General features: G+C 47.2%; 1 protein-coding gene across 1 annotated transcript in view; it reads right to left on the reverse strand.

Moving 5' to 3' along the window:
• The window catches only part of PLXNA4 (plexin A4), a 435,244-nt gene that overhangs the window by 92,322 nt on the left and 317,444 nt on the right, over positions 1-25,478 (reverse strand). Inside the window, exons 5-8 of the mRNA XM_034063149.1 lie at positions 24,790-24,913; positions 21,079-21,232; positions 18,355-18,454; positions 15,817-15,931 (exon numbers count right to left, since the gene is read on the reverse strand). Coding sequence (XP_033919040.1) covers positions 15,817-15,931; positions 18,355-18,454; positions 21,079-21,232; positions 24,790-24,913 — 493 coding nt within the window. The remainder of the gene's footprint in view (positions 1-15,816; positions 15,932-18,354; positions 18,455-21,078; positions 21,233-24,789; positions 24,914-25,478) is intronic.

The raw sequence follows: 25,478 nt of genomic DNA on the forward strand, positions 1-25,478 counted from the left end.
GCGGTTTGATATAAAAACCCCACTGCAACATGCTACAAAACATGAGCATGCCATATGCACAGACCAGGCTGTCTTGTTCACTTTTGAGTCCCCCCTTTTAAGTCTTTTCCTAGATGCCAAAAGGAAGCCTGTCCCTTCTTGTTTCTTCTCTGCACTGTATTGGGCATGCTGTTTGTTACCTGTAGAGCACCACGGTATCATGATGGTGCAGCCACCCTGTCCAGAGAACAGCACCACTTCAGACTGAACTGCCCAGTGTCGAAGTTAGATCCAGTTGGTACAAGCAGAGACAGGAAACTTACATAAAGAGAGGAAAGCTTAATCTGCAGGTGTGGGTAAGGGACAGCAGGAGAAAAATGACTGATCCAGGGCTGGAAAGTAGGGAAAGGGACTGAAAGGTTCAAAAGTGGAATTTATGGCTTATGAGAGCCTGGGAGCTGGTTAGAGCAGATGGTGGAAGCATCTTACTGAAGCAAATACCTTAGGAAGATAAAGAAATGGATTAGACATGTAACATCTGCAGTTATGCCAACCAGGAATAGAATTACAAGAGCCATCAATCATCACACTGCGGGTGTGAGCTGATCCATGGCCAGGGGCAGGAAGAAAACCCAGTAACCACACAGCACATTGCTGCAGTGAAGTCCAGAAGCCTTCCCCAGTCTCCTGGCTGGATGATGTAAGGATTGGAAGTGGAAAGCCTGTGTGGTACTGCATTGCAGTAATGAGCTTTACCATTACAATTCTCTGCAGTCCTGGGGATGCTGGTGCCGAGTTGTACTTCAACAAGCAGTAACATGTGAGGAGGCTCCAGAAAGTTGAGTGCATGAGGGGTGGATGTTGCTCTATACCTCATCATGCACAAGACACAGTGTAGAAAGAGGCTGTATGGGACCCCCAAGAGTGCTTTAGGAGCTACACCCTGCTCCAATACTCTAAGCTCTTGCTGTTGTTCTGTCCTGTGACATTGTCCCAGTTGACAACTACTAATAATGGAATATAACTACTACTAATGCTGGAATACAACGTTTAAGGTATCACAGAAGTGTTTGTCTTGACAAAAGGGTAAGGCTTGACAGTCTAGAAAACCTTTCTAACCTTAGGTTCTGTGGTCCTGTCCTATCAAGGCACACCAGAGTTAGGATTAGGTGGAGGTTTAAGTAGCTACTCAGCATGAGAAAGTGAGGCATAATCTAACCCTGGGTGACTTAGACCTATGAAAATGCAGAGGGCAAGGGAAGGAGGTGGTCTAGGCTGTACAAGAATATTAGTGAGAGTTTCCAGCTCTGATAACACTAGCAGATAACATCTATAAACACCATTTGGGACTGCATGGCTTCAACACCACCCTGACCCTTCCCCTTCATCTGCCCAATGTGTCCTGGGGCCTCTGAATCAGCTCCCTCTCTTTCTCTTGGCATAAGAAAAGACCTTGGCAGCATCACCTCATTTTTCTTTCCTCCCAGCTATAGGAGTTGAGAGAGAAATGCATTGGCACAGGGAATCAGTGGGACAGGAGGATGGGAAAGCCCTATCTGCTGCTGAGCAGCCAGTTCCCAAGAGTGGGCATTTTGCTTGATGTCTGTCACATAGAAAAGCCTCAGAAGGGGGTAGAGGATGGGGGCTGGAGATAGTCCACTACGTTACCTGCAGGCCAATCCCAGCTCCTCAGGCTGGTCTTTCTTGTCTAGTTTTATCCTGTCCCCCTCCACCACTGGTGCTGTAACCTTTCTGATAACACTTGTTTCAAGTTCATTAACAAGCAGTGATTGCAGCAGCCCCAAAACAGGATTCGTTTGCATATAAAAAGCTTTGCAGTGATGTGAGGAAGTTCATTATAGATAATTGAAGAGGCAAGCGCCATAAAGAGGAAATCCTCCCAATGTGGCTTTATCTGATTGACCTAATGTTCTTTCTAATTGAAACAGGGAGGGGAAAAGGCAATTTCATTGGGTGATGTACTGCATAAAACCTCTGAGCTTGGACTAGGCTCTGGGTTTGAATTCAGATGTGATATTCATTTTGCAACCTGTGTCAAGCTTTGGGTGCCTGGTCAGGTATGTATTTAGAGGGCAAAACATCAGCCTGCTCAGAGCAGACCCTGGCACAGGATCCAAGCAGAAGGATCCTTTAAAAAGAGTTATCCTGGGCATTTTCCAGCAGAGGCAGTTTCTCTTCATCTTTCCTCTGCAATGGACATCACCTAGGTTACAAAAGCATAGTTTTCACATGATGTAGGGGAAATAAAAACACTCACTGCCAATAACTGTACCAAGGAAGGGCACAAGCCCATCCCTTTTGTCTTTGGTATATAATAAATGAAGCCTTTCCCCCAACTCTAAGGGGAGCTTGTTCAGAGTCCAGAGGAGCTCAAATCCAGCTTAATCTGTACTAGAACAACGCATATGAAAGCGTACTTTTGTTGATTCATTCTGTGTATGTAACTTCATTCTATTCCTTAAATGCTTTCAAATCAGTCTCTTTACAATAACATCCTCCACCCCTGCCAATTACTTGTATCAGCAGCGATGCACACCTCAAATCACCAGACTGCCAGTTGTCAACTAAAACACTGCATGAAATGGACTGGACTCATTGGGTCGATGGTAGTTTCATTTTCTTTATTTATAACTCCTCATAGAACCCCTGCAGTTGTGTTTTGCTGTAACCTGCTGAAATAATGAAGTCTCAGAAATGAGGAGCTTTTCTCCCCTTTTCTCTCACATACGTGTTATGGCCCTCATCACAGCTATACCTGAGTGAGTCCCCAGTGAAAGCCATCATAAGAATTCTTCTAAAGAGGACAATGAAACCTCTCTAAGGTTATATGCTCTTAGCCCTGAACTAATTAGTTTGGTTCCTTTATGGTGCCTCATACATATATAGCTATGGTTTTGTGGAGACTCTTTTTCCACTATAAGTTCAGACTGATGAGATACTCATATCATCCTCTCCTAGGGATGAAGCATGTTAGGATCTTTCTTTTACAATGCTGTAATATAGCATGGGTTTTCTTCAAATCTTATTTTTCACAGTTTCAGTCTCTGTTACTGTTTATAGCCAGAATTATGATCCCAAGTGTCATGAAACTGTTTTCTGTTTTCCAAAAGCAAATGAGTCTGATCTAGTCTGAATGGTAGGAATCTTACATGGGAATAGGCAAAACATCCATGAATCATAGCATCATAGAATCCCAGACTGGTTTGGGTTGGAAGGGACCTTAAAGCTCCTCCAGCCCCAACCCCTGCACAGGCAGGGACCCCTTCCACTGGAGCAGCTGCTCCAAGCCCCTGTGTCCAACCTGGCCTTGAACACTGCCAGGGATGGGGCAGCCACAGCTTCTCTGGGCACCCTGTGCCAGCGCCTCAGCACCCTCACAGGGAACAGCTTCTGCCTAAGAGCTCAGCTCAGTCTCCCCTCGGGCAGGTCAAGCCATTCCCCTTGGCCTGTCCCTACAGGCCCTTGTCCCAAGCCCCTCTCCAGCTTTCCTGTAGACCACTTTTCAGGTACTGGAAGGCTGCTATAAGGTTTAATACAATGACCCATCCATCTACCAACAGTCTCCACCTTACACTGATGTCCCGGTTCACTTGTCTTTCCCTGAGCATCTCTTGTTATTCCAAGCATTCAGGTGAGGGAACCCTTCTTACTTTTCCTTTATGACACCCCCTCATGATCCCTGTAACATTGACCAGATCTCTGCTGTCTATAAAAGGAAACTAGAGCTCACCTACTGCTGACTGCATTGCAGGCATCCTTGGCAAGATAAACTCAACTCTTGGCAATGGATGTTCACCCTTCCTTTCCCAGATGAACAGCATTCATCTCTATTTAGGACCACCACCAACTCTATGACTACCTACTTATCTCAAAGCATACAGACCCCATTTTCTCCTGCCATTAAAATCCATTTCCTCATCTTCAACCTCAGGGGTTTTTAAGATGTTCTTTTCAATATCCCCCATTCATCAACCATCTTTGTGCCTTACCCAAACCATCTTGCCTAGAAAGAACATGACGTCAAAGTGAATCCAAGTGAGGACCATAACTTACTCATTCAAGCCCTTTGGGATGCACAAGAAATGACACTCAGATTGCTATTTACTCACATATGATGTAAATACAATACATCTTTTGTTTCTCTGCTCTGCTGAGCTGCAATGTACTGTTTTCCCTGTGCTCCCTATGGCTTTCCCACCCTCCCAGTCTGCTGTAATCATATCAAGAGGGGAAGGGATTAAGTCTTGATTAAGAGGGAGTGAGAGGCAGGGATTGCGTCTTTATAAAGATATCTAGATCAGAGCATCTGGATGGTCTGTAAATTAGAAACAAAAATATTTAAACCAAAATAGAACAGGGAAAGAGAAATGAAAGGAAGGGAAGGAAGGAGAAAGAGGAAAGGGAAAAACAGGAAGAAAATAATGGAGTTCTTTTCATTGCTTTTAGGGGTATCAGATTTCACCTGGATAAAAAGCAGGAAGGCAGCAAGTTGGCAGATGAGAGGCAGCAGGGACTGCCTGGAATATGTTCTCTGAACCTCTCTCTCACACCTCAGCACAGTCACCATGGGTCAGGGCTGTGATATCACCCAAGCAAACCAGAGGCTTGTTCAGCAGCAGCCCTGTACCGCTGCAGACAGACGGCTTCAAGCTCCAGGGCTGACAAGCTGGTTCCTTTGATGAATCACTTCTAAACACTTGTGCAACTTCCCAGCCCCAGGATTATCTGCAGGAGGAAGCAGCAAGGAGCACAGGGCATTCCCAGTGTGGGAAGGGAGTGACTTACAGTCCATGCTGTGTTTACATTATTACACCACTAATTCTTAGCATCATAAAAATTACATTGAAAATTTACACCAACAGTGCTGGGGAATGTTATTAGGTTATAAAGCGGAATCAGGTCAATGCTTTGGAGGCAGGATTCCAAAGTCCATAAATTTCTGGATATACTTCTCCCAAATTTACATGGGCACCAGCAGCAATCAAACCAGCTACAAAAATGCTTCACCCGGTCAAAGAATTTTTTAATGCACCATCTATTTTAGCTGCACTTCCTAAGTTTACAGTGTTGTTAGTTTGATTGATGGCATGCTTATTTATTGTCCCAGCTAAAGTAATAATACAAGAAGAAAATGCTCTGAACTTTAAAGGCAGCCGATGAGGAGAAAGCAACAGGATTTATGGGAATTGTAAACACATGTAGAGCCAGCAAAGGAATAATTGAGTACTTGCACCACTGTCACTTCTGGTGGCTCCATTCCAGCTAAGAGTCTTCCATGCACTCAAGAGCAAATACCAGGGCTCTGTTGTCAGGTATAGCAAGTGATGCTGGTGCCTGGGAGAAGGTGGCTGGTGCTCAGATAGTGGAAGAGCCTTGGCCCTATTTAAGCTCTGTACACACCAGTTGCTGCATACTTCAATGGTGGTTTGCACAGTTCAGTGTACAGATATTACTGCTGGAGGAAGGGAGACCAAGAGATCAAGAGCAGATCATTAGCTCAGCTGCCATAACCTCTTGGGTCCCTGGCTTCAGTGCTATGAGTGATGCTGATCACCAAAGAATGACTACTCATAAAGCTGAAGCTGAATGAAGATAAGTAACCTCCTCTCACATTGCTCACTGATGGATCCCATTGATCAGAAGCAAAGTGACTCCCCCAAGGCCACACAGACTGCATTGGGAAATGACCCAGGTCTGCTGAGAGCTTGATCCCAACTTAGGACTATTCTGCCTCTGAAGTCAGTCCACACATCTCTACTGATCAACATTAATGATTTTACCCTCCTTTAATTCTTTATTAATAGAGTCTTTCTCAGCTGGTCCATTATTACACAAGGATCAAGGTCAGGCTGCCATAATTATCCAAGCACCACATTTATCCTTGTTAAATAGAGACACAACGTTAGCTTTCTCTCAGCCCTTTGTTGCTTTGACTCACTCTCAGAAGGGAAAGTAATGATCCAGAGAGCAGGAGCCTTCTGGTCACTGGATGAGAGGAGGGGGCTAGTGATAAAAATAGTAGATGATTGTGTCACTAGGTACATCTGCTCATAGGAAAATGGCTACTGAAGATATGTGAACAGTTTCAGTTCTGGTGTTTCCTGAGTAACTGCCTGGTTTTGAAAGGGTAAGGAATATGAATGTGTGCACTGAGGAAGGTGGTGTATGTGTAAGAGAGAAGATAACCATGTATTTCCTTGGATAACTTCTATCATTTGTTAAAGGAAAATCCTGGTTCAGTAGGAGAGCCCTTTGGAGTACATGGAGTACATGGAGTAAAACTGGGCTGTGCAAAGCATGGGACAGAGCACAGACAGCTTATTTCTTCTCTAATTATTACTATATAAATCTACATCTTTCTTACTTCCCTCTGAAGTTCATTAAGACCTTTCACATATATCAAAGCACTGTACATCTATGTGTGGCACCCCAGCAGCCCAATGAGGCTGCAGATTTTGGGCCTTACAACAATACCCTCTACTGCTCATCCATGTACTAATGACATTGACGTGTCATTTGTCAGCATAAGTTTCTGTGCCCACAAATGGGTTTTGTATGGGTAAGCGACATTCTCCAACCAAGAATCCCCTCAGAAGTGACAGGGACTATCATGACAATACTCTTACATGGGGATTTCTGGTACCTAACAAGGGTTGAGCCCAAAATGTAGTACTTTCTTCCTAAGAGAGGACCAAAAGGGTCTTTGTTCTCTAAAGCTGCCTGTATTTACAAAGTTAATATGAACTTGGTATCTCTGAGAGCTCCAGACTTTGGCCCAGTTAGCCAAGAATGGCCAATGAGTTCAGAAGTCAATAGAGGAGACAGAGCAACAGATGGACCGGAGGTTGCACCCACAGGACATGTTGATGCAAGCCCATTTCCTTCAGAAACCAGGACAGAGGCCCAGAAAGTCCAACTGCTTTGGCTTCCACAGTGGGAAGGTCAGGACCGTGATATCGTGGCTTTTGTCATGCTCCCCCTCAATGAGATTCATGACAGCATGAGATAACAACCAAGCCAAAGCAAATGGAGTCATGCTCAAATATAAGGCAGGGAAGGAGGGTCTGGGGTCAGTCTCCTGGAGGTGCACCAAGCAGGAGACACATTCCAGCCTCACCTCTTATCTGCAGCTTCAACATCCTGAGAACATCTATCCTTGGCCAGATCCCAAAGCTTACATGTCCCAAAGCAGTGAATTCAGCTGGTGTTACAATGGGGAAAAGCAAAGTCTTCTTGCTTCAGAGACAGGCCATCACCCTGGGCTAAGTCTGCATAGGGAATTGTCTTTCCTCCCTTAAACTGCAGGCTGCCATATGGATCCTAGCAGACCTAACAGATGTCCAGATAGCCAGAAAATCCTGTAGTCACTTGAGGCATTACAATGACATTGCACTGAGCTATGCTATCAAAACAACATAAGCTCTTCCCTACGTCATTTCAAGGATGCAGTGTTGACAGGGACAGATGAGTATTACGCTCTTGCATTCTGAGATCACTCAGTCCTGAGGAATAAATAATCTTGCATTACAAAGATGAGCAGCCCAACTGTTATGAGTAACATGGTATTGAGTGTTAGATGCTTCTTACATCTCCACTCAAACTAATCGCCCTGAGTTCCTCCTAGGAATTATATGAACAGGTCCTTGATTTGTCATTCACATGGTGGCTGGAGAGGCTAAGCGCTAAGAACACACAAAGTGTATTAAGGTAGGATGAAGTGCTCATAGGAAGGCCTTTTTTCCATCACTTCTCTGTTCCCGTTGGGATTTGGTTGCAGGTCTCAGCAAGGAGAGAGATGATGGGGCTGCCCAGCAGAGATTACCTGCAGATCCACCACAATAATGGTAAACCCTGCTGGAAGTTACTGCAGAAATTGAACAAGTTACCAGCCTTTTCCCCTGCCAGCTGGATGACTGCAGGGCATAAAGGCTCACAGATGACAAAAGGTACTAGAAAACAGCAGAAGAAGCACTTCACAACCAGGATCTCCATCTTTGTTTTCACCTCAGTGCCAGTCAGTGTGGCTTGCAAAAACCAGTGTATTACCCAATTTGCTTGTACATGCTCAAAGACATGAACAGCCCTCACTGTGAGATCAGAGCTCCAGGTACTAAGGACTGTACAAGGACCTATCAGCAGGAAGTGCTTACCCAAATCAGGTATGTGTGTGAGAGAAACAAGGGCACAGGAAGGTCCAAGCTAAGAATAAAACTCATTTGCTGAAGTAAAACCTGTAGCCTCATGCACTGCTTGAGACTGCCTCTGAGCAGTGATTTCTAACAGGACTCCATGAACAAGGGGAAAGCTTTCTGTGTGGGCTCCCATTTCCATGCTTAGATTCCTCTTACCATCATTGGAAGCACTGTCTCTGAAGAGGATGTATCCGTTACACCACACATCTCTCTTTCTGGGAATGGGCAGGGGGGTTGGAACTAAATGATGTTAAGGTCCTTTCTATTCTATTCTATGATAATAGTGGATGAAGGCTGAAATGCCACAGCCTGGAATGCCAAACCCTCAGGGCATGGCTGGATCCAAACCATCAGCTCCAGCCTCATCCCAGATTATTCCTGCTTCCCCCTGGACAAGATGCCGACTAGACTGAACTCTGTCATCCATGCTTGGAAACACTTCTAAGAGCTAAACAGATGATAAACACCAAACCCCCATGTTGCTTAAAAGCAGGTGCCATAAAATGCATGCATCACCATGCCAGATCCCATCTGCATGGGATGGGTGCAGATGGGTGCAGTCTAGAACTGCTTCTGAATCCCTCCTGCTGGTCCCTCTGCCTGCTCCCAGTGCTTGAAGACAGCAGGTTGCCTGCAGTTGCCATAGAAACTACACCTCACACACTCCCCTTAATGATAGGCAGGTGCCAGGATAAGTGAATGGATAATCGAAAAACAAGGAAGGATTCAGCACTCTGATACTGGCCTTACTGCAACTGCCATTAGAGTCCCTGAGAAATTAGATATATTCATTTAGGCAGAGATAGGTTTTCTCTCCTCCCCATGCTTATGCTTCCAGCAATCTCCTCTCTGGCCAGGTTAGAGGAGAACAGAAACCAGAGTGGGAGGAAAACCAAGCAGTTGCCACAGCAACAGCTGAAGATGCATCACCAGAAGGTTTGCAGATGCAAGGGAGAACGGAGTGGACCACACTCACCTGATGACCCAACAGCTCCTCTGCTCCCATCCCAGTGCAGACACCCAGGTACTTCCACCAGCATTTTAGGAGGAGGTGGGCACAGTACCTTCCTTCTGAACCTTGCAAAGAGGCCAATGCAGGACACCTGGGGGCCCTAAACACCTGTCTGCTCTTTTGAGACCCTGCAGCAAACCCCTCCCTTATCCAGATTGAGAGGCATCGGTAGGGTGGGGAAGGGCACTGCTGAGTTTACTACAGACAAAGTTCATGATGAGACGTTAGACTAGATTAGACAAGAATAGAATAACTGAGTATTTTCAGTTGTAAGGGGCCTAAAATGATAGAATCATAAAATGGTTTGGGTAGAACAGGACATTCAAATCCTCTAGTTCCAATCCTCTGCCATGGACAGGGACATTTCCACTAGAGTAGGTTGCTTCAAGCCCTGTCCAGCCTGGCCTTGAACACTGCCAGGGATGGGGCAGCCACAACTTCTTTGGGCAGCCTGTGCCAGTGCCTCAGCACCCTCATGGTAAAGAACTTCTGCCTTATCTCCAACCTGAACTTCCTGTTTCAGTCTGAACCCATCACCCCTTGTCCTGTCACAACAGTCCCAGACAAAGAGCCCCTCTCCAGCATCCTTATAGGCCCCTTCAGATACTGGAACACTGATCACCTAGTCCAAATGGACTGGCCAAAATTAAAAGGTGGTAGCAAGGACACTGTCCATTGATTCCTAAATATCTACCAGCTCAGGCTGAGCTTTCATTATCACCCCCTGCTTCTTTTTCCCCTCCCTTCTTCCCTGTATCCCCAACACCCATCCTCAAGGACAATCATCACACCAGAGCTAAATCAGTGCACTCCACTGCAGAGGCCACTGGATCATTCAGCACAAGGCATGAGCAAACACTGGGCAAGGCAGCATTCCTCTCCTTCAAGCAGCTGCTCACCAGCCTGATGTTCACACTGCTTTCTATCACTTTTGACAAATTAATATTTGAAGCAGTTGTTTCTTTTATGTGGGCTTTGCTGTCATTAGCACGTACAACTCCACATAAAACACTTGGGTGCGAGATCTTTTCTTCTGTTCTCTGTTTTAGGCAGCAGATGAAAATCCTTTTAATAAAAAGCTTGTTTGGGGGGAGGAAGAAAAACACACACACAAACCGGCTAAGCAGGGAAAGGTAATTAAATGACTGCGTTTCTTTTAAACCCAGTGGATAACAGATATTATCTACGCTTGGGTTTGGCTTTTGCCATTTTTAGTTCCCTTCTCTTTCTCCACACAAAACTAAAACCCTTGCAAGGCCCAGAACAAGATAGTGTTCATCTTAGAGGAGACAGCACAAAAGAAGACTTAATCCTTTATCCCATCAACTCAAGTAGGCTACCCACGCTTACCCATCCTTGTACAGATGTCTGGGAAACACTGACATGAAAACTACCCTGCTGGATCTTTTTCTATTCGAAGACAAGATGGACGATGCAATCAGATGTATTGGGTAATAGGTATCAGGAGAGACAGATGCTCTTTCTACAGCTCCTATCACACCAGAGCCACTCAGATCAATTGCTTTACTCCTCCGTGACTCAGTTTCCATCCACTTCTTGACTGTGTTGCCATTTACAGGAGAATATAACCAAGCTCTCTTACTTGGTGTCTGTGTCAGATGAGTAATGCTTGATTTCACACTGTGTTAGTCTGCAGTGCAATGGTTTGGGGTGCAATACTGAGACTGCACTACAACTTTAGATACAGTCAGCAACACATGTCAAAAGCAGAGACAGGATGGCCAAGAAATAAACAGGAACTTGGCCTGCTGCCCTCTATCTTTGAGACTAATCCTTTCAACTTCTGCCTGCAGCTCTCTTGGGGAAAAAAATCAACAACAATCCACTTCAGTATTAAAATATCCCTTTTGTTTCCTCATTCTTGCCCTTACTGCCCTTGATGGCAATAATATCAGCAAGGAGTCACCCAGTATATTTCAAGCTAGTGGACGTGGCTTTTGAAAGCCTGCTGTAAAGAGAAATTATATGTCAAGGTGAAGTATTCCTGCTGCAAATCACACAGAGACATCGTCAACTCAATTTGATTGAGATCAGGACCATAGTCGTAAATACTCTTGCTTTATGACTATGCTGGAGTTCTTCACCAGGAGCAAGCATGGGCTTTCCCAAGGCTCCCAAACAAGCACATTCAGCTTTATTCTGGGCAGAGGTGATTCATTGAGCACCTGACAAGTGACAGGTAGGAAAGTCATGCTCCTTTGTTGATAGCAATGGATGTGCCTGTTCTGTCCTTTCTCCACCTCTGGTTTAGCTTTGTCAGGTGGTGGTAGGACATCTGCCTTGTCCCAGCCTGTGGCTGGCTGATCATAGCTGTCTACCATGTAAGTCAAAGGGCCCCTTTGGGTAGCAGATCAGAGACTATACAATAAAAACAACATTTTGCCTTCTGGACAGCATGGGTCTTGGCCAAAGCCTTTCTGCTGTGCTACTGGATCAGTCTCAAATTCATCCTGCACTCAGCTTTAATCAGCAACTCAAGACTACAAGGAAAGAAAACCCAAGATCCTGTCAGAGAACATGAAGAAGACCTGAAGGAAAAGCAGGTCGAGCCCATCAGAATCCAGAAACTTGTGGGATGTGCTAAGATAATGATGGAGTCAGGAGTACACAAAGGCACAAGTCTCCCTTAGAGTTGCTTTGGGCTCATTATGGGGTGATGGGTACCATCCCAATTGGTCCATTTGCAGCCCAGGCCATCTGGAAAGTAGGAAGTCTCTTCCCACATGATAGCAAGATGCTGTATAGGCAAAGAGAAAGAAAAATCACCTGGAGGTGGATGTATCAACAAGAGAAGGTGAAGGCCATAGTGAGGAGGAAGGAAGCAGGGTTGGGATGCTTGCAATGGTGGTTACAGAGGGAAGGAGATTCTGGCACTGGTCCATCTGGCAGAGTAACACCAATATTTCTATGCATGGCAAGGACTCTCTTGGTGCAATGAGACCATAGCATCTTAGAAGCTGGCTATGCTAATCTGCTCAGCAGATTTATGGATGGACTGCAAATGGGATCATCCAATCATCCCACATTGGTAGTACAGTTTCCCATCAGTACCGCCTCAAAGCTTACTGATTTAGCAGGTACTTATGCTTGGATGGTAGCAAACACTTCCCCCTCCTCATCCTCCGCAGGTTCAAGTGCTTGTACAGGAAAAGAGTGAAAGAAGCATTGCAGATGGAGATGAAAGGCCAGTAAAAATAGGCCCACTCACTGGGATGGCACATTTTCAGCATGACTGGAGATGCCATTGGGAAGTCTGGAAATGGACCTCAGTCCGGTCAACCTTGTGAGTCATATTATGTCAATGGGAACTGAGTGGAGATCTGTGTTTGTCAGAATGCACATGTAATCCAGTCCTTCCCCAGCATCCTTGAGGGCCATGAATACACAGAGAGCAATGAGAAGGGTCCTGAAGCTACAGGGCATTCTTCACATTGCCAGGTAGAATCATAGGATCATAGAATAGTTAGGGTTGGAAAGGACCTTAAGATCATACAGTTCCAATCCTCCTGCCATGGGCAGGGACACCTCACACTAAACCATATCACCCAAGGCTTCATCCAACCTGGCCTTGAACACTGCCAGGGATGGAGCATTCACAACCTCCCTGGGCAACCCATTCCAGTGCCTCAGCACCCTAACAGTAAAGAATTTCTTCCTTATATCCAGTCTAAACCTCTGCTGTTTAAGTTTCAACCCATTACCCCTTGTCCTATCACTACAGTCCCTAATGAAGAGTCCCTCCCCAGCATCCCTGTAGCCCCCTTCAGACACTGGAAGCTGTTATGAGGTCTCCACGCAGCTTCTCTTCTCCAGGCTGAACAATCCCAACTTTCTCAGCCTGTCTCCATACAGGAGGTGCTCCAGCCCCTGATCATCCTCGTGGCCTCCTCTGGACTTGTTCCAACAGTTCCATGTCCTTTTCATGTTGAGGACACCAGAACTGTACACAATGCTGCAAGTGAGGTCTCACGAGAGCAGAGTAGAGGGGCAGGATCACCTCCTTTGACCTGCTGGTCACACTCCTTTTGATGCAGCCCAGGATACGGTTGCTTTCTGGGCTGTAAGCACACACTGCAGCCGGCTCATGTTCATTTTCTCATTGACCAACACCCCCAAGTCCTTCTCCTTGGGCTGCTCTGAATCTCTTCTCTGCCCAACCTGCAGCTGTGCCTGGGATTGCTCTGACCCAGGTGTAGGAACTTGCACTTGTCATGGTTAAACTGCATGAGGTTGGCATCAGCCCACCTCACAAGCGTGTCAAGGTCCCTCTGGATGGCACTCTAGAAAGAAATCTCTGAAAGTCTGGGGTTCTGCAAGGCCATTCTTGCAGGTATGTCCAGTCATTCCAGTGCTGAGAAGTGTTTCTTCTGCACAGCACACAGTCAAACCAGCTCCTGAGCCAAGCTGCTGGCTGCCAAATGTTGTCTCCTATAGGAAAGTGGTTTATGATCAGAGATGGTTGTGTTGCAGAAGCCAATGAGGTGTCTCTAGCCTCATTGCTGCAGCCCTCATTAGCAATGGCCAACGTAACATACATGTGTCTCATGATGTTATCGTTACCTTGTAGATCAATGGCCTTTTTCTAAGGTCAGATTTGTGCCTCTCCATGCTGCCATGCAAATCACTGCAAGATCAGAGAGAGGGTATGTGAAGCTCAGCAGGAAACTATCTGTTAAAGGGAGTAGAAGAGAGAAAGAACAGTGTACACTGACGGACAAAGCCCCCCGGACTGGAGCTGTCTCCTAGCCTGAAGAGGATACCCTTCAGAAACAGAATTAGTGAGAGATTATAAAGCAACAATGGAAAACACATTAAAATAGGCTGACCTGCAGAGGACAGAGTCCACTGCCTCCTGCCTAGCTCTGCATAGGGGATAAAGATCAAGTGCTGTTTCACCCCCAGTATCTTCCCTAAGGAACTGGGATCAGACAGAGCTTCTCACAAGCTTCTTTATGATGGGAACAAGGGTCGGAAGTACCAGGGATGTGATAGGGGTGCAGAGATGCACTGAAATCTGTCGTAGGCATTTCACTTTGTGCATGACACAAGAAGGAAGTGGGAAGTCGAGTCCTGCACTTGGTACATGAGACACACCATAGGAGATAAATGGTGGTGGTATTGCATAGCAGGAAACAGACAAAGTAATCCAGGGAATGCCACCTGAGCTAAAGGTTGACGTCCCTCCAGTTGCTGAAGTGGAAGGTGCTGAAACCTGTGGCCAACAGGACTGGCCAAGGGTCCATGAGAGGGAATAGGGCCAGGAGGGCTGAACCTTTGGCTGCCTTCCTTCACCATGTCACCACTGAGAAGAGGATGTGAAGTCCTGTAGTTCCCAAGCAACATTTCAAGCAGCTTTACAGCATATTCTGAATCCTGGTAAATGAGGAACAGGCAGCTTCCCTGCTCATGCATATTTATGGGCTATCCCAGTGCCACAGCAGCTCAGGATGCCTGCTCCAGATCACTTCAACCAGTATGTATGTGATACCTCAGCCAGAACACAAGGGGTGGGAGGGAATGGGGGATGTCATGGGGGTGTGAAGACACTACATGTGTGTATTTGGTCCAGCAAACTGGCTCCTGGGCATGGGCTGGGGGTGAGGGACCAGAGACATCAGACCCAGCAGGCAGCATGAGGAGATGTTGGGGTTTCATCCTTTGAATGCAATACACGTTGAGCCTTCAGCAGCCTGTCCCTGGAGGTCCAGCAAGTATCACATCTCTTAATGGCCACTGGTCCCTTGGGCCAGGCAAACAAGGAGCCATCTCAGGTCATTTACCAGACAGGCCAGGATGCTTGCAGACCATTCCTGACCAGGAAGCAATTAAGTAGCTTCCTATTTGTATTCTCCCAAGCTCTGCTTGTCTGCAAGTGCTCATTAGTTACAATATGAGCCAGACAGCATTTGCAGTGCAGCAGCCAGCTCTGTATTAAGTCCTAAAGTCCAGTTCAGCTCAGTGACTGGCAATGAGGCTTCGCTAGCCTCATCTGGAGGCAGTTTGGTGCAGTGGCCATTACCCACAAAGCACGGCTGAAATCCACTAACACTGTAGATAGAGCCCTAATTTTTTCCCCTAAATCCATTCTCAGCAGCTGGGGAATCTGCTTAGAATCATGGGATCCCAGACTGGTTTGTGTTGGAAGGGACCTTAAAGCTCATCCAGTTCCAGCCCCTGTCACAGGCAGGGACACCTTCCACTGGAGCAGCTGCTCCAAGCCCCTGTGTCCAACCTGGCCTTGAGCACTGCCAGGGATGGGGCAGCCACAGCTTCTCTGGGCACCCTGTGCCAGCGCCTCAGCACCCTCACAGGGAAGAGGAGATGTATGCCCAGTCTTTCCCAACCCTCCCAGTCCCAGGAGCTTGAAATGAATCCCCAAAGTAACACATTCCCTGTATTGTACAGGAGGGAGAGGGCAGCTCCATTGGGATCTGGTAGAGCAAAGCAGAGTAGATCTATCTGCAGAAGGAAAGGTGAGGGTCACCTGGAAGATGAGCAGAACAGGAGGAAGAGGTGGGTGAAGAAGGCTTGCTGACCTATTGGTCTGACCAAGGCCAACATACGTGTCCCATGCCCTGTGCCCCTACCTACCTCAGGCAGCTTCACTCGTCCCTCCTGGAAGGAGCAGGAGCTGGGGTCATGAGTGCAGACGTGGCGGTACTTGCACCAGTGACACCGGTAAGGGCTCTCCACACATGACAGACACCTGCAAATAGAGAGAAAGAGCAGTCACTTGGCCAGCCAGGTCCCATCAGCCAACAGGACAGACCTGGATGGAGGCTGATAGTGTGTCTCAGAGGGAAATATAGCCTGGCCAACATTGCTTTTGCCATCACTAACTGAAGGCCATAGGCTTTGAACTGGCCCAGCATCATCAGGTTGCAGAGTGGTGGTGGACTTAACACGACTCAAGCTGGTTGTCACTGTGATCACAAGTGTCTCATAGTAATTATTTAGATTGCATTCACATCATTGTAACTGGAGTAATAATAGATATCTGCTGTATTTTGGTTGCCTTGTAACAAATCTTATTCAGACTATCAACAAGTTCTCAGCTTCATACATAAGAGGCATTCCCTTTTTTGCCCATAGCAAAATCCTGACTGCAACAAAAGATATAAGATCAGAGGGTGCATGGAAACCTTGACAGTCCTCTTGCCTCCACACTGAGCTGCACCAAGTGCCCTGGGAGCTGGGCACAAGAAGGTGGCCAAGGGAAAGCCAAGGATGAGAGAGAAATTTCTCCCCATGTCCCACAGGTTTATTAGTGTGAGTTATGCTCAGAGCGATGGGGCTCCTGCAGATCATAGTATCCTAGAATGGTTTGGGTTGGAAAGGATCTTAAAGCTCCTCCAGTCCCAACCCCTGCCACAGGCAGGCACCCCTTCCACTGGAGCAGCTTGCTGAAGCCCCTGTGTCCAACCTGGCCTTGAACACTGCCAGGGATGGGGCAGCCACAGCTTCTCTGGGCACCCTGTGCCAGCGCCTCAGCACCCTCACAGGGAACAGCTTCTGCCTAAGACTTAACTGAATCTTCCCCTGTTTCAGTTTGAACCCATCACCCCTTGTCCTATCACTACAGTCCCTAATGAAGAGCCCCTCTCCAGCATCCTCGTAGTTGCCTTCAGATACTGGAAGCTGCTCTGAGGTCTCCACACAGCTTCTTCTTTTCCTTATCTGAGCAGATAATAGCAGCCTGGGGAGCAGAGGTCATATGTAGGATGATAGTTACTCAAGGTGTAGGAAAGAGTCATTCCCTTCATATTAAAAGGTTTTGCTCTCCTAAGCCCTATAGACCTTGTAGAGTAGGAGCTGCAAACACCTCTCCTGGCTGCGTTACAGTACTGACTTACACTACATCACGCTTCTCCTTCTGGTTTTACATTTAATATGACATCTGCTCACCAGCAACCAAACTGAGCCATAACAACCTCTCTGCACAAGATGATGCTCACAGCTCCTGGTCACTCACACTGTTGAAGATATTCATGTAGCTACAGGCTCTGAACTACCCAGAGGGAACTTGGTAGGGGGAGAATATTCCTGGCCTCTATGTGCTACTGGGTTTTTAATAGGCAGGAGTGAAAAGATTGCCAAGTAGAGCTTGGCTGAGCCCAACAGACAGCCACAGTTCCAGTCTCTGTGAAACCTTGCTCCACTCCAATCCACTTGCAGCTCTGGTACAGCTTCAAATTGGTAACAAGTGCTTGCTCTGATCCATCAAATTAAAAATGGATAGTGTATTATAGTTTGTCAAGTAAGGAACCAAAACAGGCCATAAATATTTAACACCACCATCTCTCCTGCTCTCCCCCCGCAACACTTGCTTTCTGACACTGTTTGTCAAAGCAGCAGGAACATGGAAATAGGATTTGCCTTTCCTTGTGGATTGCTGAGCCGCAGTAATTATCTGCTTTTGGCACTTCTGATGACTCAGTGGTGGGGACAGAGCTGCTCAGCCTTGCTCAGGGGTGGAGCAACCTGCTGCAAGAGCATCTTTAGCAGGAAAGCTGCAGACGCGCTCTGGTGGGGCAGCTCCTGAGCAGCCCTGGGTACCAGCTCAACCCCATAATGAGGGGATGCAGCAAAGGGGCTCGAGGATGGGAAAGGTGGTGTTGAGGGAATCAGCAGGGTGTTCCCTGCTCAGTTCACTTCATGCAGGAACTAGAAACTCCTGTCTTGACAGATCTGAGGGTCCAAGCCTGTGTTAACCCCATAGAACAGGGTTCTACTGGTGGGACTGACAGTATGGATAAGGGTTGGAGGTCCAGAGGTAGGGGCAGGATCCAGCCATTCACAGAAAATCGCTTAATAGGAAGATGAGGGGCTCTTTGCTGAGGTCATGGCTTGCTTTTGAATCAGTTCTGTGGAGAACTCCCATTAATGTGATGCTTCTCAGCATCACAAGTGTTACAAGAGGATCCACCGCTCCTTAAAGGAGGCTCATCAGCAGAGCGAATGGTCACTGTACCACACTTCTTCTTATGAGGGACACCACCATGCTGAGTATCACACAATTGGCCTTGACTCCTGGTCCACACTTAACTGAGGGACACGTGGGTCAGCAGTGGGTTCTGGGGCAGATCCAGGGGTGGAATGGAAAGCAGATATCAACAGAAATGCACATACGAGTTGTGGACGCTGCAGTTGTAGAAGACGAAGCTGGTGCTGGCAAAGGTCATACCCGTTTCCTTGGACTTGAGCTGGAGCTGGACAATGTGATGGTCTCCTGGGGAAAAAACAGACACATCAGTGTGGGATGGCTTTGCTCACCTAATAAGGCCCTATTGGCCACGCCACTAGACTGAAGCTGGAGCTGTCTCACAGCACTTTGGCTAGTCTAACCTCAGTAGATGTATGAAGTGCAGTAAAATCCTTCCACATCCCAGTTCTCCACCCCCTCTTATGGTACCGAGGTGATGGAAATGTCTTCACCACTGGAAATTACCATTCCTGGAGCAGAATCTGGGCTGGATGATGACAACAGGTCTAGACCATACCTCACTGATTCCAAAAATACGGTGGCTGAAGTCATCAAGCAGGAAAGCTAAGCTCAAAGAAGAATGCAAATGTCTGCAATTAGTAGGTCTTTAGGTTCCTCTTTGCTGCTGGTTCATTTGATGTCTCAAGCAGGAAGGGGCCTATGGAAGATTTGACTGCTGGCTCCAGACACTGGTGGCCTGCACATACACTTACACACCTGCTTCCCTGAAAGGATAAAGAAAGAGCTACTTTCTCCTCATCCTCGTTATTCGACATCTCTGAATGGGGCTCAATACTCAGGACAACCTGAAAGAGACCACCTCCAGATCCTGCCCCCAGAGAGAGGTTATGCCTTGAGAACGGTATAGAGGAATGAGCAAGGAGGACAGATACCATAACATTGAGGACAGGGTAGAGGCTCTCTTTCTGCAGCCTGGAAATGCTAATGAAGTGGGAGATTCCCATGTGAACAATGCCCTCAGCTTCACTCACCCCATTCACCCCAATGTCCACTCACCACAGCCTTTAGCTACAAAGAACCCACCTCAGTGTGAGAGACAGCACTAGCCATTGCACCTCCAGAAGGACCCATTCATCTCCATAGCCGACTCATCATCAGCAAAGCCTACACTTCAACTCCTAAACATCATTCCCTCATACTCCTTCCCACTGCTCCCAGCCAATATTACCTCTCCCCACAATACCAAAACCACTACTCAGAGCCCACCAGCTGTGAGTAATGAGTGGGTGCATTAACTACAGTAATCTCGTGGGGCACGGACCCATGTGTAACTCAAGACTTCAACCTCACTGATCCTTTCACCTCTCTTCCCTCCTCACCTGAAAGATGCATTCATCAATCAGGCCAAACCAAACTTGACAGTTCATGGCAGTGTGGATCCATGTGCACACTCACCTATAGACACACACACACACAGACAACACACTCCACTAACTACATTTTGCTGCCAGTGCTTGACTCTGTTGCCCATCTGCTGCCACCAGTTTTGACAGCCCTGTTAACCACGTTGGATTTAAGATGCCAGCATCTTGCATATATTTTAAGATCATGCAATCAAGTAGGTTGGAAAAGGCTTTTAAGATCATCAAGTCCAATCATTCCCCCAGAAACTGGGGTGTGAGGATCGGATGGCCCCAGGAACCACACTTGCTGTGTATTCTTTGGTTCAAATCCAGCTCCTGGCACCATGAATGGAGGACTCAGTCTATATAGAGGTGCAGAGCACCAGCTGCTGAAGTTGATCAAGCTGCAGGTGCCCAGCTCTGAAAACCACATTTCACATAAATCTTTCTCTGTTGTCCTGCCTCCAGCTTCTACTGCTATTTTTGTTTGCTGGTTGATTATAGCCTGGCCTGGGACAGATGTCCATAGCAAGGAAATAGTTTCTGGCATCTATCTTAGTAGGCAAACACGACAGATAACTCAGTGGAACCTGAAAATGGTAACAGCGCTCTGGGGGTTGTTTTGGGACTGTGATGGAGAGCACACACAGGCCTGTGAGGCTTGGGGAGAGCAGAGATGATGGGGACAGTTTGTGTCATTTCATTTATGTGGCCTGAGGATGCTCAGAAACAAACTTCACATAAATATTCACAAGGACAAAAATGGCATCATCTTCTCTGCGTCCCTTGAGGTGATCAATAAGGTTGTGGTTTATATCGTAAGTCCTTGCAAAGAGACATAGGTGCTCATGAAGGCATCTAGAAAATTACTTACAAAAGGGAAGCAAAAAAAGGAGCAGGAAGCTGGAAGGGGATGGACACAGACCAGCCTTGGAAACAAGGTATTTTTCTATGCTGGATCACTTTGAAGCCAGTAGCAAACCTGGGATGGCTGAAGGGAACAGAGACAAAGAACTGAGGTTCCAGATCTAAATGTGGTAGGAGCAGGATGAAATTACAGACAGGATCATTGAGGTCTGCAGGACTTTCCGGCTGCTGCGTGGGATGTGATGGGTTAAGAGCACACACAGATTCATTCCCTGGGTTGTTTAACAGCAGCCTGGTCAAAAGGTGAGTGAATATCCCACATCCATCTCTCGCCTTTGTTAGATATATGCAACTGCCACTCGGTGGCAGTCTGAAAACACATAGCATCACACATATCAGCACCTTAAAGCAGGTATTGGTACTGTGGCTCAGTGCTTGCACATGTGTGCACACATAAACACACATTCAGACAGATCTATGTGCTGCTGTGCAGCCCCACCAGCACAGCATCCCACCTACTCCCTGTGCTTTGCAAACCTTAGTGTCCCATAAGCTAAACTCTGCTTTGGGAAAAAGCAGATGGAGATAGAGATGTGGGGGGAAGAAGTGGTACAGGTAAGGGAGATGTGGGATACCCACCATTCTCTGTGATGATCTGGGGCACCTCTTTGGCAGCTGGCGAGATGCACTGGATCTGACTGCCCACCACCAAGCCATCCATCTCCGAAAGGTCCTCGAAGGTGCAATTGACTCCTGCTGATAGCTCGGGCACATTGTAGGTCTCCAAAACCAGCTACAAGCAAAGATGAAAGGAGGGAAGAAGACATAGAAGAAAAAAGAAGAAAAGAGAGAATTCTAAGCCAAACTACAGAACTGGGTCAGCAGGAGAGAATTACACTGGAGAGGTTGGACAAAGAGCCTCTTGCTAGAGAGAGCATCCTCCTTCAACAGAAAGCAGCGATTCAGGAGAGGGATGTGTGTGCGGCAGGGGAAGGGGATGAGATGCTGATGCCAACACAAGTGGTACGTGGCTATGCAGGGACAACAGCACTGCATCCCAGTGCTGTCTGGGTCAGTGGAGGGGAGGGAGTGCTCACTGTCTCTCATGCAAGTGTAAGGTTAGGTAGGGAGTCTTTGGAGGCAGCCGTGAAGACCAGGGCTTTGGTGGCCCCCAGGGCACGCGGTTTCTGAGGAAGGTGACTACTACTCACAAGAGGCACTCTGCAGACTACAGAGAAACTGTAGCGCTCCAGTCTAACTCTCTACGGCCTGCTCTCCTAGCATCAGCAGATGGGGGAGCGCTCTGTCACCAAGTTCCTGTGTAAGGAGAGTCTAGTTACAGCCTTCAGTCCACCACAAAATACACCCCGCTGTCTCTAGAGGCACAGCAAACCTCTCTTGCCCATCCCACCAAAGAAGCGGTTGGCTCTGGGGACATGCTATAATGGGGCTCCATATATAACAAAAGCTGTGAAGGAGGAATTGCCCATGGTTTTGGAGTTCACAGCACCCACAGGCTCATGAAAAAGGAATCTTATGGCTGGTTTCTACCAGGGAGAAGGACCCTCACATTATTAACTTCCCATGTTCTGCACCATGGCTCTCCACCACTGCGGGTCCTGCCCAATCCAACATCATGTCTGAACACAGAGAGGCATCCCAGGGTACTTCTAGAACCTGCTGAAGACTTAGGAGTTGGTATAGATTTAGTGTTGTTGCGACCAAACACTAGAGCAGCCACTTGACATGGCACAAATGCAGGTGCTCTCCACGCTTGCCTCCTCCATGAGATAGCTGAGGCCCCAGCTGAGGTGAAGGCCACTGAGAGAGGACACAAATGGATGCTGAAGTGTTGTTACCAGCACAAAGAACAGAGGATGTCAGTCCAGGTGACAAAGCAGGAGAGGATAATAACATTGCCTGATGCTCACTGCTCCCTGTTTCCCTTAGAGAAAGTCTGGAACTCCTTCACACTAGGTACCTTCAGAGGAAAGGCTGAGCAGACAGCCTCAATCCTGGCTGACATAAAGCCTTTGTGAGAGTATGTTCATTTCTGGGCAATGGGAATGGCAATGGGAAAGGTGGATTTTTGTCTTGGATGGGGAGTAGGAAAAAGCTTTGGTTATTTGGATGGATTTAACACTCAGGATAAATCCATTCTCCCTGCTCACTAATATCCTACTAGCAGTGGAGAAAGGAAGATTATTCTGCTTTCCACGATGGAGAATGACACTGTGCCACGCAGAAGATGAAACCAGCGGATGTATCAGTAGTGCTTGGCCACAAATATCATGACCCAGTGCACACTCTGAACAGACAAGAAACCCTACATTATACAAGCCTGCTCTGCAACTGCTGCAATGAGGGAAGAATGGAGCATCCCCACAGAAATCATATCTCAGAGATCCCAGAGCAGCAGCTCTGGGCTGAAACAGCATCAGATACAATTCTCCAAGTCCCTCTTACTGCCCCAAGTTTAAAAGGTTGGCTGGCTACAAGGGTACATTCTTTGTGTCTATGGGCAAGAGCTCAGTTCATTGATCCTTCACTAGAACCCAAGTGAGATTCAGTGAGAACACCACCAGACATTCGTTGGTTGGTGCTTCCCTCCTGGTTTCATAGAATCACAGAATGTTTTGGGTTTGAAAGGACCTTAAGATCATTCAGTTCCAACCCCTGCCACAGGCAGGGACCCCTTCCACTGGAGCAGCTGCTCCAAGCCCCTGTGTCCAACCTGGCCTTGAACACTGCCAGGGATGGGACAGCCACAGCTTCTCTGGGCACCCTGTGCCAGCGCCTCAGCACCCTCACAGGAAAGAATTCCTTCCTTATCTCCAACCTGAACTTCCCCTGTTTCTGTTTGAACCCATCACCCCTTGTCCTACCACTACAATCCCTGATAAAGAGGTTTGCCAAGAGACTATCTATAGGTGTGGATGAGATTGGTCATCAATCTGGGACTGGGCTGAGACTCCCATTGAAATATTCATACAGATTATTGAGCAACACTCAGATGATGGCAACTTCTGATCCCAGCAGCTCCAGATTGACTTGCCCTGGGAGTAACCTAGAGATAAAGGTCTTTTATGCTGTTACCATTTCCAATCTCCCTGAGCCAGCAAGTCCCTGAGAATTTATTCTAACATGAAAGAATTCAATGACTACTGAGAGAATAAGAAAAAGGAACCTTGAACTCCCAGAAGAACAAAGAACTTAAGATGTCTCAGATCAAGTTTGTTTGAAGCCAAGGAAAGTAAAGTCACAGCAAAGTTAGGAGGCTGAAACAAAGCAGCAGTGATTGGACACGCAGGCTTTGAAAGGCTCATTTCATTATCCCTGGACAGACCCTACCATTCCAAAACCTGTCACCTGGAACAAGTCTGGCAACTGCACCTTGAGCAGTTCCATGGAGAGCTGTCAAGGTATGGGGTTAGTGACCAGCCTGTACAGAGACAGAGCTTTTGGGGCCTGGGTTATCAATTTAATTAATATGGCCAAGAAGACAGAGCCCTGTTAGCCTGAATGAAATGGATCTTGGCCTTCTTTTCAGACTGTGCTGGGATCTCACCACATAAGGTGCTGCTGTAATGAGTGATGAGAGAAACCACAAGCTGGTTACCTCTTCAACAGAGATTTCTCATCTAAAGGGCAGAAGAAGATCAGGATCGTGTAATAATCTGCCAGCATTGACTGTATGGATTAGTTGGATGCTAATTTAAGTAGCCTGAGACCATAAAGGTTAAACCTTGTGCTGAGGGGCACCTCAAGAGATAGATAGCAAGAACCTTGGCAGCATCGGGTTCCTCTGTGTAGCATCCTGCCTCTCTGCTCTGCATTCTTAGTACTGGAGCTGGAGCAGGATGGAGTTCTTGGTGGCTTAGGAAGGAGACATTTCCACCCAAGATGATGGGAACTTGGAGCTTACTGAAATAACTCATGGAATCCCTCACTTGCCCTTCTTCTAGAAGGTAATTTCTAACCATAATAGTGTTCCTTGCCTAAAGTCCATGCCCAGCCACAACCAAATCCCTCTCACAGGGAAGGAAACAACTATACTGGGTGCACACAACATTTAGGGGCACAGAGTTCCTTCAGACCTGCCCTCATCTATCCACAGTTAACAGGGAAACCTCTTTCCACACTTCTAGAGAGGGGATAACCAAGGCCAAAATGTCCTCCCATGTCAAATCATCCTTTGTGATAGTTGATGAGGAAGTTAATGAACTCTGGAGAACCTCTTGCATCAAGCTGCCAGTCCTTCCCACTCATGCTGAATCCAGGTGGCACATACCTGGGTCTGTGCATGGGCAGATTAAACCCGGGGGGTGTGCAAGGATTAACGTTCCTCACCAATACGTTGTACTGGGAGACGGAGATGTTGTTGGGATGCACGGTGAGCCGGACACACTGCTTCATCTCCGAGGCGAATCTCCGAGGCTCGTTGGAGCGCTCACACCGCTCCTTCCTTGTGCACCTGAGCAAGAGGGAACAGAGGGGACAGAGTTAACACAGAGCGGTCTGGGAGCAACCCTGGGACATGTATGGAAGAGTATGAAAGATAGGGAAAGTCAACTCTGTACCCTTTGCACTAGGTGGAAAGCCACACTGATGCCCTGGAGAGCTCTAACTCAGTTCTATCAGCTGTGTGATTGCTCAGCAGGATGGAGAGCTGAAAGAACATCACGAAAGGAGGAAAGATGATGGGTGAAAGCTCTATCCCTTAAGTAGAATGCACAGCTATAGAGATGCTCTGTCTTTCCACACATATAGCAGGTACAGTCTAACCTGCCCTTAAGCAAACCCACAGCCCTGTCTTGTCCAGGGGCAGTGAGGCATCTTAGGCAGATGTCCTTTTAAAGTAGATGTGCACAGCCCATGCTCTTTGGACCTGCTTAGTGGCAACCTGTCATACTTCTAGGCTGCTGGTACCTCTCTGCTGGGAAGGGGCATCCCTCCAATCCTTTGCTCAGCACTTCTAAGTACAGTCCATGGCAGATTAAGGGGGTTTTGGCATCTGGTTTGCGAGTGCCCAGGGCAAG

The sequence above is a fragment of the Melopsittacus undulatus genome, chromosome 5 (assembly GCF_012275295.1).
Source record: "Melopsittacus undulatus isolate bMelUnd1 chromosome 5, bMelUnd1.mat.Z, whole genome shotgun sequence".
Lineage (NCBI taxonomy): Eukaryota > Metazoa > Chordata > Aves > Psittaciformes > Psittaculidae > Melopsittacus > Melopsittacus undulatus.